Source organism: Primulina eburnea, chromosome 7 (genome assembly GCF_022965805.1).
Source record: "Primulina eburnea isolate SZY01 chromosome 7, ASM2296580v1, whole genome shotgun sequence".
Classification (NCBI taxonomy): domain Eukaryota; kingdom Viridiplantae; phylum Streptophyta; class Magnoliopsida; order Lamiales; family Gesneriaceae; genus Primulina; species Primulina eburnea.
The window spans coordinates 5,364,469-5,383,307 of record NC_133107.1 but is presented as its reverse complement, the minus strand read 5'-3'; the positions used below and the strand labels follow the sequence as shown (position 1 = coordinate 5,383,307).

The following is an 18,839-nucleotide window of genomic DNA, read 5'->3' as shown; positions in this document are numbered from 1 at the left end:
AAATTTCTGGCATTAATTACCGAATCACATCATAAAGTATTTAAGAAAATAATTTTTATTTTAAATTAGAATATAACATAATGATAAAATATTTCAGGGAATGTTATAGAAAGTTTGGCTAAAAGTAATGGTTATTGTGTTGAAAATATAGAAATAATATAGAAAGTTTGGCTAAAAGTAATGGTTATTGTGTTGAAAATATAGAAATAATAAAAGTACTCGATAAATATAAATTGGGCAAAAATTAAAAATGGGATGAGTGTGTGCTTTTATTTTAGGGGAAAAAACCATCCCAAGAAGATGAAAAATAAACGAGGCATAATAAAGGTCTATTTTGGGGACTTCTCTTTTTGTATTTATGTTTTTGTGACAGGGCCGGCATGATAATACACTTACACGTGGAATAAATTGTGACAAAATGTAAAAGGTCAATAAAAGTGAATCCTGATCAATCTTAGTGCAAATATCTTTTAAATAAAATAAATTAATGCAAGCAAAATGAGATAATTTACAAAGTTAAAATTCTGTTACAGGAAAGAGCCAGGGCTCTCAAGATTTTATCCACACATCTACTTCAGTGAGAAAATGTGGAAACTAACATAGGAACATTTAATCAAACACCAAAATTCTAAGCATCGTCAAGCGGGGAAAAGGAAAGGTTATGAACATATTTAAGTAGGAACGTTATCTACAGATATTGGTGAAAACTGGAGCATAAAGATTCCTAATATGAGTGCTAATGATATTAGCTGCATGAAGAAACATGTGGTGTACTTACAGACCCTATTCTGTAGCTTCAGTGTTTCGTCAGCACTAGCAATGTCTTCGCAAAACTTTCCCAGTTTCTCAGCTTCTTTGTCAAGCATCGCAGCCTTCTTTTCCGTGCCTCCAAGCTTATTGAGTATCTGGGTCTGCTTCGAAGCCATAGTTTTCTGTTCTTCTGAAATAGTTATTCGATCTACAATATCAGACCTCAAGTTTGGGACTGCTGTCACCGCTCTTGATATAACTAGAAATTCTACTTCAGCTTTGATTTTTTGCATGTAGAGGTCCTCGATTTCTGTTTCCACATGTCTGTTTTCTGTCTCCAACACCTCAGATTGTGGGGAAAAGGAAAACCTATGCACGCCTTCGCCTGATTGTGATGGCACATATATTGTTTCTTGTGGATTCTGATCTTCATTTGTAAACTCTGTGGGTAAGTCCAGTCCTGGATCGGTGACTAAAACATCTTGCCTGATTTCCCGAAACTTTAGCACCTCTATATCAATACGAGTCAATGAGATAGATGATAGATGGAAAAGGAAGACCGATTAATTTCATGACAAGTGAGATATAGCTACATCTTTTGGTCTTCCAACTGCTAAAGTTCAAACTTTAATATGATTCTAAACAAAATTATTCATAGATATGAACGCCAAAACATGAAAAGGGAGAGATGGACCTACCTTTTTTTAGTTCTTCCTTTACAGATTCGAGGTTAAAGATAGATTCAGCCAGAGGATCCAGATCCGTTGAGGAATCCGGGTTCCCTCCTTTAATCGCCCAAGATGTGTCATCACTGATGTGTTCAGTTGAATAATCTTTATATACGGCCTCACCATCTTGAAGCCCATTGTTATGCTTCTGTTGAATGCCCTGAACTCCATTGCCATTATCTCCATCATAATCAGTGGATCTTTTGCTCTGTATTCCATAACTTGTGGGGTATGTTCCCTGCATAAACACAAAATTGGAGCTTCGCATATCAGATTCCACGCTGGAATGAGAGTTTTCCTTCTCGATGTTGACCTTGTCCTCTCCAGATTTTTTTGTGGCCACAATCCAACTTTTTCCCCGCTGACCCTGTGGTGTTGATTCTGTAAACTTCTTCCCACCAAAACTCCTTTGGGGAAATTCCACAGCCGCCGATGTCTTGCTCCTTGTATTCGGAGAGCTAGCTTCAGTTGATGAAGACTTGCTACTCAAAATCTCTCCATTCTTCGGATATGTCCCTGAATGACCAAGCAGAGCAAAATCATCCAAACTTCTCGCAGTGGCATTCATGGATGAAACAGAACCCTGACTCGTCAGCTTTCCCTCAGAAATATTATTTTCAACGACACCAGACCCATTATTCCGACTGCTACATGGGCTAGTAACTTCAATGTTTTCAGCAGCGGAGAAGTTCATAATCCCTGCCATATCTTCCACGCACTCATTTACCGAATCCATCTAATGTAAAACTCATCTAATTCCCAACTACTTATAGCCCAAATATTATTCAGATCAATATCGAGAACAAACAACATTCATTCCAGCGACGGGAATTATCGAATACAAAGTAAATTCTCCAGAATATAGGAATTCAATTCCGATCGGCTCCCTCGGAATTCATTTCAGTTCAAACTCAATCCAATTTCTTTTCTTTTCTAAAAGATGGAAAGCAAACGAAAAGTTGCAATAATCTAAAACGAGTGAAAAACATTTAATAGGATGGAAGCTCAATCGACAACCCTAATGCATGAATTGATAATGACGCGTACCTTAGGGTTGGGCTCCATAAACCAAACGTTGAATTTATTGGGGAAGAAGTGGAAACCCTAGAGCCGGTTCGAAAATTTATGGCTGTAAAATAAAATCTAAAACCGAAATGATTGGAAGAAACAAGATTCAGTGGAGCGTGCGTGCAGGATAATGCATAGTGGGGACCATGAGAAAATAGCTATTTGATGTGGAACACACATGACTCTTGTCCGCGTCTCTCATTCTAAAAATTATTTGAGTACGTCTTATGTGAGATCGTCTCACGGATCATAATCTGTGAGACGGATCAACCCTGTTCATATTCACAATAAAAAGTAATATTTTTAGCATAAAAATTAATACTTTTGCATGAGTGACTCAAATAAGAGATCCGTCTCACAGATACGACCCGTGATACCGTCTCACACAAGTTTTTGCCAAATTATTTTACGAAACTTGAGCTCCATTTTGTTTTTTTTATTATAAATATGAATAAAATTTATTTGTTTTACTAATAAAAAATTATAAAATAATCTCACCAAAATCTTGGTTTTTTTTAGTGTTTGGTGTCGGATCAAATCATCTTTTATATATAATTATAGGTAAAAATTCGTGTAAGACAATCTCACGGATCGTATTTGTGAGACAGATCTCTTATTTAGATCATCTATGAAAAAGTATTTTTACACATGGTGTTCATGTGAAATTCAAAACTCTCGGGATAGCATAACCCAAGCCAATCCCAGTTCCAGACTCGTTCACTGAACCTACGGTATTATAGTTGCCAAAAGGGCTCCATTCCACCTTCGCTTCCTACTGCAACGAATCTAGGTAGAATTTCAGGCTGCGGCTTTTAGGTTCAAGCATGCCAATCGTTGGCGCTTTGAATTAAACTGGGCCGTGGGCAATAGCTTTAGCAGCAGGAGCGTGTGCGTGTAACAGATCCAACACCAAAATCGAGAAGGAAACTCGACCAGATGCTTGAAAATCGATTTCTTTTGCTGGCCAGGGAGTCAGCTCTTCAGAGAAGTCAAACTTTGGAGCTCAGCCCAATGACACAACCATACAGAGGAAGTGACGTTAGGTGCTCGATCGGAGCTGATCATAAAACTTATCTGACGAACAACAGAATAAAAATTGGAAGACCACTGTCTCAAGTTAAGTTTCTGTCCAGTTCATACTTGTGTTGAAGCATTTCAAATCATACCTCCAATCTTTCACATATTTCGGCAATTACATCAAAAACAACTCAAAATACAAGGTTTTCAAAATAATCTGTGATAAAAAATGATTATAACAAATTACGAGCAAAACAAACAATCAATATCCTTCAAAACAAATTTCCGACTCCCCGAGACACAACGATCTGTGATGTTTTCCTCCCAAAAAAAAAAACACTTTCTTGCACCCAATACAATTACGAAAAAGATCAAATCACGCGAAAAATGATCATTCACGCACTCACACACACACAAAAGAAATAAAATCATACTGCAAAATAAATATATATAGAAAATAAAATGATGTGAGTTAATTACACGGGTTGATTGAACTGAATTCTGCGATTATGGGGACTGAAAGCAGTGGATTGGGATGAGACCAACCCGTCGGAAACGGCATCGTTTTCGTCAAGAAAAAGTCCTTCAGGATTCCTCAGGACTCCATGAATGGCGAAGATCAACAGCCCGACACCAATGCCAATCGAAAGGTTATTCAACGGGCCAATGATCCACAGGGCCCCAATGGAGACCAAAACCAGACCCAGAATAACCACCAAATCATTTACATGATAGCCCCAGATCAACAATGGGTCTTCGCGAAAGAAGTGGAGAATGAGCCACAGGAAGAAGACGAAGCCGATGACTATCAGCGCGATCGGCGCACCGATCAGGGATGCGGCAGCACATGCGGTGACGATTATGGCGTAATTGACGGAGAAGTAGCTGGAGTTTCGGCGTAATCGATGGGTGGCTGCGGAGAACGAGGGTGGGAGGTCGATGACAGCGGTGGTGGCCAGGAACTCCGGCCAAGGGCGGGCTCTGGAGAGGCACGCAGTGAGGTTCTGCGTAGATCGAGAAATCACGGCCCCACCGGAAATCGGTATTGTAGTGTAAGAAGCGGGAGCGGCGGAGGCCGACGTGGCGGGCATCTCGGGAATAAGGGCAAGTTTGACCCAGCAAGTATCTTGGTCAAACCTCAGCAAGATGCCCAACGTTCCAATTTCTTGTCCCTCTCCGCAACTCCACCCCAGCCTAAAGTCAAAATTGCAAAGAGGGCTAGGAGGCTTCTATTGTTCACTATTGGGCCAAATGTTTGAGCCCAAACTTCTCGAAACTGGCCCGATTGTGAACACGGTCCGGTTATGTTATTCTTGACACATTATTTTAAGAGAGTATTTAAGAATATAAATTTATCGACACAACGAGGTTTATCAAATTTTCATGGTACATTACATGTATTGATAAATGTTCGTCGTTAAATACACTCTTGGGTTAGTGCTAAGGATAGCATGAAATCTTCCTTTTAATGCATGGGTAAATTATCTTTAAACTATTAAACAAAAACTTAGGTTTAAGGTCATTTTTTGTCATGAATAAAAAGATTTATAAACTCCCTTATGAACATAAAAAAAAAAAATTTATTCCCTCGTCCTACATGTATTTTCACGTGAAAATTGATGCAAAATATTGAAAACATGATGTTAATATATATTTTTTTAAGTATCAAATGTCTCGGATCTTGTACAAAAAATAAGATTTTGAATATAGATTGAAACAAATCTTTTAATATCAACACTTAATACATGTTTGGGTATAAAACAATTAATAATTTTGGTGCACTTATGTAAAAACAAAGTTTAGATACAAAAATATTAAATCAACGTATTCATTTATATATTATGATATCAGTTCACTCAAATTTGGTACAAAATTATTATTTACACTTTCAGTTTTAAAGATGAAATGTAAAACACATATAGATCAAAGAATTTTATATCATCAACACTTGTTTATATCATATCCGAAATAGTTTGTACTGAAAAGTAGTATATTTATATATATTCAATGATTTGTTCATATTTCACTTGAGAGAGGATACGTGAGTCTAGAAAGTCTAGAAAATTTTTCTTATGGATCAAAGAGTTCATCATAAACATTTTTTTCTTATTTTTAGCTTTATTATATTTAAATCAACTCGCGAATAACTCGAAAAAATTCGCAAAATAAATAAATAAAAAAAATATGGGGTTCATCCCAAGTTTTGTTTTAAACTACTATTCATCCATGTAGGGCAACAGTTTCTGCATTCTCAAAATTAAGGATGTTTTTATATTTTACCATTATTTATATCTTTTAGGGATTAATTTTCAAAATAAAAACCAAAAAGAAAAAAGAAAAGCTAAGAAGTTGAAATGGCCACAAAGATGACGGAAGTGGCTTACAAAAAAAGAAATGTACAACTAATTAATTATTAAATTATTTAATTCAAAATTTAATTTAATTTAATTTATGGGTTCCACCCAATTCCCGACTTTTATGGGTATTGAAACGTATTCTTATCCTTCCAACAGCAGCTTTAATATCTTTTGTTTGGATAAATAAACAGTAAAATTTATTTGGAATGGGTATGTGAGACCGTCTCACGGATCCTAATCTGTGAGACGCCTTCCTTCGATTTTCTTTTCAATTTTTAAAGAAATAAATTGAAGCAAAATAGCTATTCAACGACGACTTTGGTTTACTAGAGACATCGACATATTGTTTTAGCTAGTTGGAAACAAACCCTTTTCCTTCGGATCCTCTAAAATAGAAATAGAGAACGAAGTAACGAGAAAGATTGGTAAAATGACCTTCTTCTCTAGAATCATCTAGAAAGCGATCCGTTTTGTCCGTGAGACGGCTCAAACCTACCGATATTCACAATAAAAAATAATATTTTTCATGGATGATCCAAATAAGAGATCCGTCTCACAAATACGACCCGTGAGAGCGTCTCACACAAGTTTTTGTCATTTATTTTATAAAATATTTCAAATCTCAAGTAATTATTTTCTGAGGTATAACTTCAATATGGAATACTTTCTCTTTAAATCCAAATCATTTTACTCAAACGCAACTTTAAACATACGGTTTCGGATTCACTGACACTTGAAAATATTTTTCCTAAAGACCACATTAATTTATGAAATAAATAGATACAAATTCGCTTCAGACAGATGCTGTGGTCTATAATTTAATTATAAAAACATTAAATTTACATCTTAAGATTTATTGTGATAATTTAATTTTAAAAAACATTAACTTTTTAAACTTCCTCGTCGAAATTTGTGTTTGGTCCAACAAATAGCAAGTCATGCACGGAACTAAAAGTCAAAATTCTGCGACCCACGCGCAAGTATGTATAATTAATTTGATTTAATATCTCTAAATAATTAATGCTGCCAACCATAATATTGTTATAATGAATTAAATTAATTGCATGTAATCACATATGAAGTATTCTAATTAAAAAAAAATACAAATGAGAGCGCAAACAGTCGAGTTAAGGATCAATCTAAAAAGGTTAAATCAACGTCACATTCAAAACAAATTGCACCATTTACACGTTCTTTTCGCAAAATCCGACAATCAACCTCTCAATTACGGATGAAGTACTACCCTCAGGCTACGTTTGGTTGAAGGATAGAGTAAACTAATAATTAGTACGTAAATGATAAAGAAAATGATTGTGATAGGATTGTAATATATGGTGTAAAATAATATTATGTTTGGTAAGATTTTTAAGTGTAGGATTATTTTGAATTTTTTGATGAAAAGACGAATTTGCCCTTCCCCTTCGCGACGGCGACAGTGGCGGTGGTGGCCGGCGGTCGGGCGGAAATGGTCTGCCGGAAAAGGTCGGCGGGTGAGAGGGCCTGAAACGTCGCTATTAGCGACGGATTTGCCGGAAATGGTCTGCCGAATGGTCTTGCGACGGATTTACCGTCGCCGATCTTGTTTAGATCGGCGACAATTTCTGAAAAACCGTCGCTATTAGCGACGGTTTTTGAGAAAACCGTGGCTATTAGCGACGGTTTTTGAAAAAACCGTCGCTATTTGGGACAGATTTTTACAAACCGTCGCTAACTTGAGTTTGAATTTAGGAGAAATGTAAAAATGGAAAAATAGGAGGTATTAAGAGTGGGATAATTTATCACACCTAAATTGTCAGTATTATTTGTCCAACAAATAGTAGCTACAGTGCGGGCTTTTCAATTTTATCACGGGCCCTCGTATTTCCTAAAAATCCAACCAAACGGGTGATTAGCCGGGATAAAATAATCTATCCCGGCTAATCACCCGAACCAAACGCAGCCTCAACATATATTTATCCGATAGATATTTATGAATCTCACATTTTTGAGTCAATGACGACCATCGAATCGTGAGCGAAGAAATATTACCCTCTTGTAGCATATCGTAGACCATCCGTTAACATTAATTTGAAAGCAATTCGATTGGGAAATGCTCGAATGGCTTTGACAGAGAAATCTAGCTATGATATAGCTAGGCTCAAGAAACTTAAGTAAACAATTTAGATTTTACTGAATTTGTCTGCCAAATGAATTGACTAAATATAAGAGTTGATATTGAAATTTTCAATTAAATAATGTTTATATATCTATCTATTCGTATTATTAAAGAGTGTGTCTCATGTGAGACCGTCTCACGGATATTAATCTGTGAGACGGGTCAATCCTATCCATATTCACAATAAAAAGTAATACTCTTAGCATAAAAAGTAATACTTTTAATAAGAGATTCGTCTCACAAATAAGATCCGTGAGACCGTCTAACACAAATTTTTGACATTATTAAAATAGTGTTTATACGTGCCTAAAAATGATCATGAGGTTTTTAAAAAAAAAAAATTCAAATTTGTAAAGAAAAATTAATAATCATTTGTAATAAAAAAAAATATATAATCACTTTTTTTAATGTATTCAAACACTACCTAAAGTCTAAGCATAACATAGACAAAAAATCGGTGTTATGTTCTATTTTATTTTATTTCCTTTTGGTTTTTTTTTTTGTTTTTGATTTAATCAATTTAAATTATAATTTAATTCATCATTAATTTTTACAATTATAATATGATCATATATAAATATAATCAATTAAAATTACACTATAACTCTTCGTCATTTTTTTATAATTATAATATTATTTTTATTTAAATATAAAACAATTTAATAATAAAAATGAGGCTTTTACATATTATTATATCTAAAGAATTTGACTTTAGTGCCTTAATTCCTACGTTGTTAGTAAATTGACTTGCGTGGTCGGGTGAAGATATGGTGGATGTCAAGTCGATCGATTGGCATGCAAGAACAATATAATATATTTTTTATTGCATGCATGGGGCCTATCATAATATAGATAAGTGGCGTTACAAAAAAGGTTTTAACTAATAAAATAATAATAATTGCTAAAAAAAACTAATAAAATATTTAGCAACGGAAGTACATGAAATATGATCAATTTGAACTCTTCGATCAGTCAAATTAAATTTATAATTATTTCAAGAAAACTATTTGTTAGATTAGTTTAATTAATATATGAAGTTTTTAAATATTAATTATGCACTATTTCCATAAATTTATCGTTCTTATATATACACAAATATCCATTTCAAGATAGATAACTTATAATTTTACAATTCAGTAACATCAAAATCTATATAACACCACCCAACTATCCTAAAAATGGCAGCACTAATCTTTGCAATGAATGTGAATTCGGATTAAGTTTTAGTAAGTCTCACAGATTTATATATGTGATACAGATTGAATTGATCCATATTTACGGATGAAACTGATAATTTTTCATAAATCGGATCGGGTCGAAGATATGTCTCACAAAATTGACTCGTGAAATGAGAATCAGTCGTATGAGAGTTTTGTGGTGAATTCGTTGGATGTTTTTGAGTTGTTGTAGAACAAGATAATGAATTTCTATTAAATCAAAAAAAATAATCTAAAATTATATATAAATGCCTCGATTTGAATTCAAGAAAGAAAAAAAATTTATGATAGCTAGGACAATTATCATTTTATTTCAGTGACCAGAAAGCTTTCAGTTGCAAACATATAATTTTCTTCAAATGATCAGAATGTCTAATATTTATCCTGAATAAAAGGTTTTTTTAAGAATAAATGCATGGAACAACATCAAACAAAGATCGGAGTTGGGAAAAAGGGAAAAACATATATTAAAAAAAGTTTGGTAGACAACTATCGAACTTAATTATTAGTCGAGATAAGATTATGCAAAATACCCACCAAACTTTATGTAAGGTAAAAAGAGAGGGAAATGATTACTGATTTTATCGCGACAAAAACTAGTGGTGACCAAAATGGGCATATTGCCTGTATTGTCTTTATATGAATCCGTCTGTCTTTCTTTCTTTCTTTCTTTTTTCTTCACATTCATACACATGTATCACATCGGTAATTCACAGCACACAACGGCTATATTTCATGCAGCATTCTTTCCTTTTCATCCCTGAAACAAAACCCTCGAATCCGATCTTATACTAGAAGAAGAAGCACGTGGGTTCAATGTTGTTGCTGAAGTTTCATGAATATACATGATTGTTTACCGTTTAATTCAAGCATGAAATAAAGGGTTTCTGTCTTTAAAGTAAATCATGTGTGTGACAGTGCTTCTGAATATATATATGTCCTAAGTAAAAATTATTTAAGCCATTTTTACGAGCTATATATGGTTAATTAAGCACAACCAAGTATTAATGTAAACTCCCTTTCCAGCTCTGACCTTATTTTTTTGGTGTATCTAGGATTTAAATGAACTGATGTACATTTTACAAGCATGAACATGCAACAAGGAGGAAACGCGGAATAAAAAAGATGTAGAAAGAACCAAGTTTTCTCCGGGTGACTCATTATTCAAAGAGTTGTTTTACATATATATGCCTCCAGGAAACTTTCAGCTTCAAAACTGCTTTAAAACTACCAGACTTTTCAGATGCTTTCTATATATTATAAACAAGCAAAGCTAATTAATACCGGAGTTGAAACTCATCTGTTGCCATACGTATACGCTGGTTCTCCTTCACTAGATTGTGCTCACGTCGTTCAAATAAACTATTGCCATTGATGTGTAAGCGGTCAACCAGATAGTAACGTGCGTGCTTGAATATTATACGTTGCAAGAAACTTTCACCACGAAGCCATGCATGTGATATGAGCAAATGGTCCTGTCAAGTAAAGCTAAATGACTCTGAAAAGCCAGGAGAAAAATACAGTGAAGACCTTGGATGACCAGTAGCTGGAGATGAAGCTGTCAGCGAATTTGGATGTAGTATGGCTGAACCTTCTGGTGTGCATTTCCATTGAACTGAATTTGCTCTAAAGATTCCCATAGAAGATGGCACTTGGATATCGGCGGCATAAAAAGCTTGAGAACCACTGCAGACAGGATATCCCCGTGTCTGATTATTACAGAAAGCTGGATTCACATGTCTTGATTCATGCCCAAATACCACTGGAGCAGAAATCCCAACTGGAGATCTCCTTGCTTCTATCTTCGCCCCACCATGTATTGCTTTAACAGCCAACCCAGGTTCACTTTCCGGTGATTCATTGATGACAAGTGTTTCCTTGTTTTTCGAACCAGAGAAGTCTGTAGACCGGATTAGTTGGTGCCCATGAGTTTTAACTTTCTCAACACCATATGTCATGGAAGCTGGTCCAAAACTAGATCCGAATTCAGAAATCAGATTGCTCCCGCTGGCAAACTCGTGGTGTTCCAAAGAGGTTGCAAGACTTCCACCAATACTCTTCTTACTTGAGAGCATAAATGCTGATGGATGTGGGATCGACCCTTGAATCCTTATCTTAGCAGTGTTTTCGAAACAATTTGAGGAACTTGCATCTAAATGTTGTGCCAGCATGCTGGGTTGCATACAGTCATATCTGGAAGGAACTTGAGACAAAGTTTGATGAATGGAATAGCACTCATTCGGAAACCTGAGAGTTGTAACCTCATTATCAACAATGGACAGCATGCTAGGATGGCTGTCTTTCGCTATACTTAAATGGGTTTTCATCATTTGAGGAGACAATGTTTCGTCCTTGTTCATTACCATCAAGTTTTTTCCCATCAGTCTGAGTACAGGATTAGTAGTTGATGGACTGGGAGACTCGCAATCACTACATGTTGGAAACTTGGTCTCAGAATTCTGAGAGACGATTATAGGAGCATACCCCGTCTGTGAATTTGACATACATTTTTCAGCTCCGGGAGTTCGCACTTCCCTGGGTGGTGTTTGTGACATCACATTAGACTTGTGGGGTGTTTTGCTCAGATCGCCACCAAAATGCTTTTCCTGGGTACAAAGTGCAAGAGAAGCAGTATTCCTTTGCCGTAAAATTTGCGACCCTTCACAATCAAGAGAATCCTTTAGAAAAGCTCCTTCTTTCCTAGAGCAACAACACGGTTGACTGTTCTTGAATATGTGAGGATTCGTTGCAGTTAACATCAAGTCGGCCAATGATTCATCAAGTTCGGGCTCTCCTTCCACACGACTGGCCAGTTCAGAAAGTTTGGAACTTTCAACAACCCTATCTTCGGAGATGTTAAATCGACTCTGGTCTTGAATACCATCTGAAAGCTCTGACAAGTTTTTCGCTGATACTGAATCAGATCTTCCAGCAGCAGATGCAGACAACATCGAGGCAGATGATATAGGAGAATCTAACGAATCCACATCCATCGATTCATGTTTGTCTTCAGAAGATTGAATCCTGCAGGTGGTTAATGAAGAATTTCCTTGAAGTTCTTCTGAGCTCATACGCCCCGGACTTGGCAAAAACGAGCCTGGAGGTCCTGGTATGGGTATTGGATCTACATCAACATAGTAATTTCCTTGTACTTCATTAGCATCCGTTTCACCCATCATCCTAGTATTGGAACTAGTCATACTTTTGGCAACTTTGTCTGCATAAAACATATCTGGTTCACCACCCAATAATAGTTCGGCCGGACAATGCTTGTTGTATGTTTCTCTATAACCTTGTGAAACACTTTTGACATTCGATGGACCAGCAAACTCATAGAATGAAGAATCCAAAGATTTGCTCAAGGCTAAAAATGCTTCTCCATCGGCTCTTTCAGAAATCAACTCACAAACAAATTCATCTTGAATTTTAGCCTCTTTCACAGCATCTAAGACGTTCGATGTACTTGCAGGAACATTGCCACCCATAACAGAATCAATATTCTTTCCAACACCATGATTATCCAACTCAGGTGATATCTCAGAGCCCTTTGAAGCCATGTCCATCTCTTTACCAGAGTTTGAGAATATGCCCTCCTTTCGAATTTTCAAAACCCTGGCTGGCCCAGTGGATGACTGAACAGAAGTTTTTTCCATTTGAGCTGCATTTACACTCAGTTTTTCTACCTGATTATCTCGTCTACAAATTGCAGATCGTGGCACTACTGCCTCATCATCTGAGTCTGACGTGTAACGCAGCCTAGGCTTCTTGAAGTTCAAATGCATGTTCCCTGAATTGTCCTTTGATTTGGGAACAGATGCATGAGTGGCAGACAACTTCTTCCTAAAAGATGACTTCTTATTATGTCCAGGTGAAATTACATAATCCAATGGTGGTTGCCTCGGATATGCTAAATCCTTACATCCATATGAGAATGCATGATGGTGGGACATTCTTGAATTGCTAAAAGAGCATTCGGCATTTAAACCCGTACTGGTATTTATCTCATTTCTCTTGTTACCCCCAGAAAAGTTCAGATTTTCTGTACCACTCGGAGGGTCTATAAGGCGGTTTTGATGCAAGGGGCTATCTTTTCTTGACTGTTTCATAATGCACTTACGCAGCGCGAGACAGTTTCTCTTACCATGACAGTCTCGAGACGTCATCACGGACAATCCAGCCCTCTTCCGCAAATAAGGCTGCTTGATGTGTTCATCACGAGAAGTATACTGCAAGTTTTCCTTTCTTTTGCGGCATTCGGATGGTAAAAGAGCATTTTCATCAGAGAAAACCTGGGAATTTGAGTTACTTGTTCCCTTAATGAATGAATCTCCACGTGATGAATGACTATCTTTGACTATCAAGTTCGTGTCAGTTTTATCTGGACGCTGGTGTTCATGTTCATGACTGATTTTTCCGAAACCATTACGCTTTGAGCCTACTACCCACTGCTTTACCGTTCCCATCTCACCAGATGAGGCTTTGACAGGCTGTGTGGTACATTCTTCCTCGTAAGCATCTTCAAGGAAAGGCTTCTTTTGTTGAACATTGTAAACCTGTAAATAAACCCATTTCATGTTTTGATAGCGTGCAAATTCAGTCATTTCAAGTTTTTTACGGGGAGAAAAGATTTTATTACTTCAAGAAAGCCCTAAGGCTTTTCAAAATCTGAACGGACTTAATAAAGTCATTAGCAGCGTATAAAACTAATTAATAATTGAACACAACATTTGTTTGACAGCGAATAGAAGCAGTGTGTCCATCTCAAAATGTTGCCACTCTCGATATTGTGTTTCTTTAAAAAAGAATAAACATGCAAACCACAGAGTCGTATACTTCGGACTTTTATTCATTGTGTATGATAAAAATAAAATTTAAAGTGCAGGAGGAAAGTATGGAGCGCACCTCAGGACAAGGACTAGGCTCCGGAGAGGAACTAGCTCGTCCATGATGAGAATGCTTCAGTGATTTGTGTCTCTTGATAAGAACTTTTCTGTTCTTTCTCAAAGGAAATTTGCTTTCTTTATTCATTGCGATGAGCCTCCTTGTTCCACAATTATCTTTAGCATTTGAATTAAATGAAAGATCACTGCACTTTGATAAACTAAGAAACTTTGTGCCACTTGAGTCAACATATACAGCACCTTCCACGTTGCCTTCCACGTCGCTAGACGAATCTATCTTCTTCTTCTTCTGTTTTGGACATGCCTCCAAATCCTTGGTCGAAAAAACCATGTTTGATGCCCAATTTGTTCCATTTCTTTTATCAAGATCCTCCAATGTACAGTGTAGTGCTGTTGCGTAGATGTCCACCATCAATCTTGTTTTTCTTGGCTTTATTCTATGCTTACTCACTCTAGAATGTGATATCAAGTCCATTGTTGAGACCCCAGAAAGACACTGATCGATGTGGGCATTCAGAGTGGTGTTAGAGGAAGACGAAAAAGTCTTGCACACCGGGCACACTTTTGAAGCCATAGTTTCAGAGTGTTCGATTGATAGAGGTTCAGCAATTTTGCCCAACTTCACAATCAATTTACAATTCTTACCGGAGTTTTGAGTGCTTTTTTCGACCTTTCTGGATGTCAGAGCCGAAGAATCGGGCTTTTCCACCGAAGAACTCACCGCTTCTGGTTTTGAACAAGGAGCTTTAATCAGCGGACCAGAATTTATATTCGAGCACGAAGGACAGGTGGTCGATTCAAATTCTTTTTCTTCCTGAAATGCACTTGACAAAATCTTATCGCTCAATGCGGGAAGCTTCACATCAACACATTTCTTTCGTGATGGGTTTCTTACAACATCAAGAGACTGAAAAGGTGGCAACACATCTGTCACGCCATGCTCCAGGCAAAGTTGCAAATTCTTCTGAGAAAATGGCCAATTATTCCTGATATCTTTTCCCCGTGCACTGGAAACATAATCCCTGCAAGAAAGATAAGTGGTTTCCGTAAATAATTAACATACAAATACATACCGAAATTAAATAAATTTATGCCATGATTTCCAGCACAGTAGTAAAACATATCTAAAAAAGTGTACCTCAAGATCAATGTGAATGTCCCAAGAAAAATAACTCACATCTCTTGGCAAAAAACCGAAAAAGAAAAAAAAAAGGAAAGGAAAGAAAAGAAAAGAAATTTCAACAAATTTGAAGGCTTCAATAAAAAAAAAAACTCAAGCTGGTCGATTTCTTATTATTCCACAGACATGGGCTCATAAAATGACCAAAGAAACTGATTTCCTAAAAATAGCTACTCAGAATTGACTATCCACTGGAGGTCATCCAAAAGATCAGAAAAATTACAAGTTTATTTCCACAAGGAAGATCAGCTACACCGAGACCTGCTAATACACAAGGTCATTAATCCAAGATTGGAATAAATCTAAAATAAAATATGAATTTAAAACAAGGTGAAGAGATAATTATGGATCTTGAGGAAACAAATGATGGGAAGCAAGGTGAAGAGATAATTATGCATCTCGAGGAAACAAGTGATGGATGAACCAAAATCAGACAAAACAATCAAAAGTAAAAATTACTACAGATAATTAAGGTAAAGTTATTACCTTATGGAGAACTTGGGAAGTGGGTTGTTGTTGTTGTCATCAAGGTCTGACTTGAACAGATCTACCTCAAGCTGTTGCTGGTTATTATCAGAATCCCTCTCATCAATACTAAAAATATTACTGCCAGCACTAATCTGTCGTGAGATAACACAAGGACGTGGGAGAACTGGTGGAGAAGCTTCAGTGGATAACATCTGCCGATACCCTTTTCTTTCTTCTTGTGCTGTGTAGCCAACAGACACAAGAATTTGATATTTCTCCTCCTCCACCAAAGCAAATCCTTATCTTCTTATACTTGGCTTTCAGCATAACAGTAGCCTAAAAGGCCTCTCTCAACAAGGTCCACAGCTGCCACCGAAAAACTGAACAACTCCAGCTACTGTGCCTTTTATTCAACCATCCATCCTTGAGTCCTGAAAAGAATCGATATTGCATAAGATAAAGAACTTTGATGGAGGAAAACAGGTAGTTAAGACTGCAAGTATAGTAGATTATGGACCCCTCAACAGTGTTATTTTATGTGGTCGGAGAGAGATTTTGAAGAGTTTCAACAGACAAGTCATCTAAGCTCTTTCAGACAGCCTGATTTAGCAAGAAAATAACAAATTTTGGCAGATAAAGAAAGATACAAGCAATGATCAAACCCTCATTAAACGTTATTTTATGTGGGCAGAACTAGGACAAAGTTCATGAATTTCGCCGAAGCTTTTCAATATGGGAAACAACTAAGGATCCACGCAATTCAAATAATAAACCCAATAAAGTAAAATCGACTTGAAATGATGACCGTGGATGAAAGAAGACCCAAGAAAATTTTATGCTTGTTCACATGAAATATAGTATAAAGCCAGCTCGAAATTAAAGTCATCCGTCGAAGATATCTATGGATGAGAAAAAAGACTCGGAAGGTCCCAAATCCAAATCTTTGGTCAGTCTGAGTGAACAGTAGACATATGAAGAGAAAATTTTAGAATGCCCAGGGACCAGATTTATTTTTGCTTCGGTTGCAGAGAAACTAATGGTGGAGTAAATCCTTCCTCAAAGGCAAACGAACCGCACCACGAATCACCGAGAACCATAGATCGTAACACAGACTTCAATCTAGAAGAAAGTTTCTAAAAAAAAGAGCTCGAAACCCAGGTGAATTTTTTTCATTCACCACCAACAGCCAAAAAGCAGAGAGAAAAAATAAAGGCCAAAAAATCTGAAAAAGATCGCAAATGAAGAAAAGACCCAGATAGAAAAAGCAAAGGGATTTCAACAAATCCCCTTGTTAAACAAAAAAAAAGGAGAAAATGAAAAGAAAACCCGATTTACGAAGGCAATAAGACACCAATCCACAGACCTGTAAGCTGTTCTAGCAAGTAAAGCAACAAATGGGGTTATTCTCAACAATTATAGAGTAGATAGAAAACACGACCCTGAATGTAATAGACTGATGGAAAAGAAAGAAAAAAAAGAAAGAAAAGAGAGATAAAAAGAGGGAGGGAGATATAGAGACAGGTGATTGTATGTATGAGTAAGAAGAGAAAACAGCACCACCCACTCACACATCGTAAAGGGCATCAGGTTCTTCTTCCTCTCTCCCCCAAAAAGCAGTGAATATGCGTGAGAGAGAAAACCAAATATTCAAGAATTGTTTAATGGGGGAGTGAAAAAATTGTGTTAAAGAGAAAAAAAGCTGTCCTATCCTACACCTACCCTACACAGTCCCATTTCCATTTCCATTTCCATTTCCATTTCCATTTATTTGTTTATATAATTGCAATACGAAGTGGTAGTACTTTGTTTTGATTCTTGATAATTTTTTCTTCTGCCATCACCTATGTTTTGCTCGGTTGTCGGTTTTGGCCTCGTCCTTCTCGTCAAATTACAGCCACCGTAAACGCTCCCTCCATTACTACACGACAATAACACAGTCCTTTGTTTCTTCTTTCCGTTTCCTTTTTTAAACCAAGTGAAATCGAATTATTGGATGCTATGGCTATAGGAGGTCATCAATAAGTTTTAAATATTTATTGGCCTACTTATGCAAGCTTCGTTGGGAAAATTAGTGTTATTTTTAATCTAAACTTGAACTTAGTAGATTTGATCCTAATCTTTATTATTTCGAGTGATTTTCGGTTGATTCAAGCTCAGAATAAAAAAAAATATTGAATTCTTTGAAATAATCTTTCACTAATTGATTTGAGAGTAGGTCTTTTATGAGACGGTCTCACGAATCTTTATCTGTGAGACGGATCAACCCTATCGATATTCACAATAAAAATTAATATTATTAGCATAAAAATTAATATTTTTTCATGGATGACTCAAATAAGATATCTATATCACAAAATATGATTTGTGAAACCGTCTCACACAAATTTTTGCCTTGTGTATTAATAAGACGAAGTCTTTTATGTGACATCTCAATTATCTATTTTCGTTATATTGATAAACTCGATCCATACAAAAAAGTGAAAAAAAATTAGGATAAAAAATAATTTTTTTCATTAATAATGGTGAGTTGAAAATTTATGTTATAAAATTGACCTATAAAATCGTCTCACATCAGTTTTTATGTTGGTTAGCTATGGTCTCCCACGTTATTTTGATCTTGATTTTCGTTTTGGTTGGATTGATGGCATTGTGAGGATAAATATCGATATTGTGATTATTAAAAAAAATGAGTAAGAAATGAAATAATATTGAATAAATAACGGAGATCTGTTAGTTGCACTAAGTTTGGGTTACATACTTCAATTTTATGTGTAAAACTTATTAATAAAGTAGAATACAAAAAAAAACAAAAAACAAATAGAGTGTAAATAACAATTCCGAAATAATATTATGCTTTGTTTGATCGATCAATGTTTAATACACATTTTTTCCTTTTTTGTTCATCACTTTTTTTCCAAAACAATCATGTTCGTCGAGCTTGCCCCTAAACTTGCTTCAACGCACTCATTTACCAACTCACCAGTCACAACGATCGACG

General features: G+C 36.1%; 3 protein-coding genes across 8 annotated transcripts; all 3 read right to left on the bottom strand.

Moving 5' to 3' along the window:
• Positions 1 to 488: 488 nt before the first annotated feature.
• LOC140836879 (WPP domain-interacting protein 2-like) lies at positions 489 to 2,666 on the bottom strand. 2 transcript variants are annotated; one of them, XM_073202745.1, is made up of 3 exons: positions 2,526 to 2,666; positions 1,449 to 1,716; positions 489 to 1,261 (listed from the first exon to the last, which is right to left on the bottom strand). In XM_073202745.1, the coding sequence occupies exons 1-3, from the start codon at positions 2,541 to 2,543 to the stop codon at positions 672 to 674; spliced, it is 876 nt and encodes a 291-aa protein (XP_073058846.1). In that variant the 5' UTR covers positions 2,544 to 2,666; the 3' UTR covers positions 489 to 671. The 2 variants fall into 2 exon arrangements, with proteins under 2 accessions (XP_073058846.1, XP_073058845.1); XM_073202744.1 differs by lacking the exon at positions 2,526 to 2,666 and having other exon boundaries at positions 1,449 to 2,519.
• Positions 2,667 to 3,135: 469 nt separating this feature from the next.
• LOC140836054 (PRA1 family protein G2-like) lies at positions 3,136 to 4,813 on the bottom strand. Its single transcript, XM_073201466.1, has one exon. It carries the CDS (start codon positions 4,652 to 4,654, stop codon positions 4,040 to 4,042), a length of 615 nt encoding a protein of 204 aa, XP_073057567.1. The 5' UTR covers positions 4,655 to 4,813; the 3' UTR covers positions 3,136 to 4,039.
• Positions 4,814 to 10,420: 5,607 nt separating this feature from the next.
• On the bottom strand, positions 10,421 to 17,566 carry LOC140836878 (uncharacterized). Of its 5 annotated transcripts, none has more exons than XM_073202741.1 (4): positions 17,410 to 17,566; positions 15,860 to 16,272; positions 14,195 to 15,215; positions 10,421 to 13,845 (listed from the first exon to the last, which is right to left on the bottom strand). In XM_073202741.1, exons 2-4 carry the CDS (start codon positions 16,051 to 16,053, stop codon positions 10,771 to 10,773), a joined length of 4,290 nt encoding a protein of 1,429 aa, XP_073058842.1. In that variant the 5' UTR covers positions 16,054 to 16,272; positions 17,410 to 17,566; the 3' UTR covers positions 10,421 to 10,770. The 5 variants fall into 5 exon arrangements, with proteins under 5 accessions (XP_073058842.1, XP_073058841.1, XP_073058840.1 ...); XM_073202740.1 differs by lacking the exon at positions 17,410 to 17,566 and adding an exon at positions 17,205 to 17,402; XM_073202739.1 differs by lacking the exon at positions 17,410 to 17,566 and adding an exon at positions 16,844 to 17,391.
• Between the last annotated feature and the right edge of the window lie 1,273 nt (positions 17,567 to 18,839).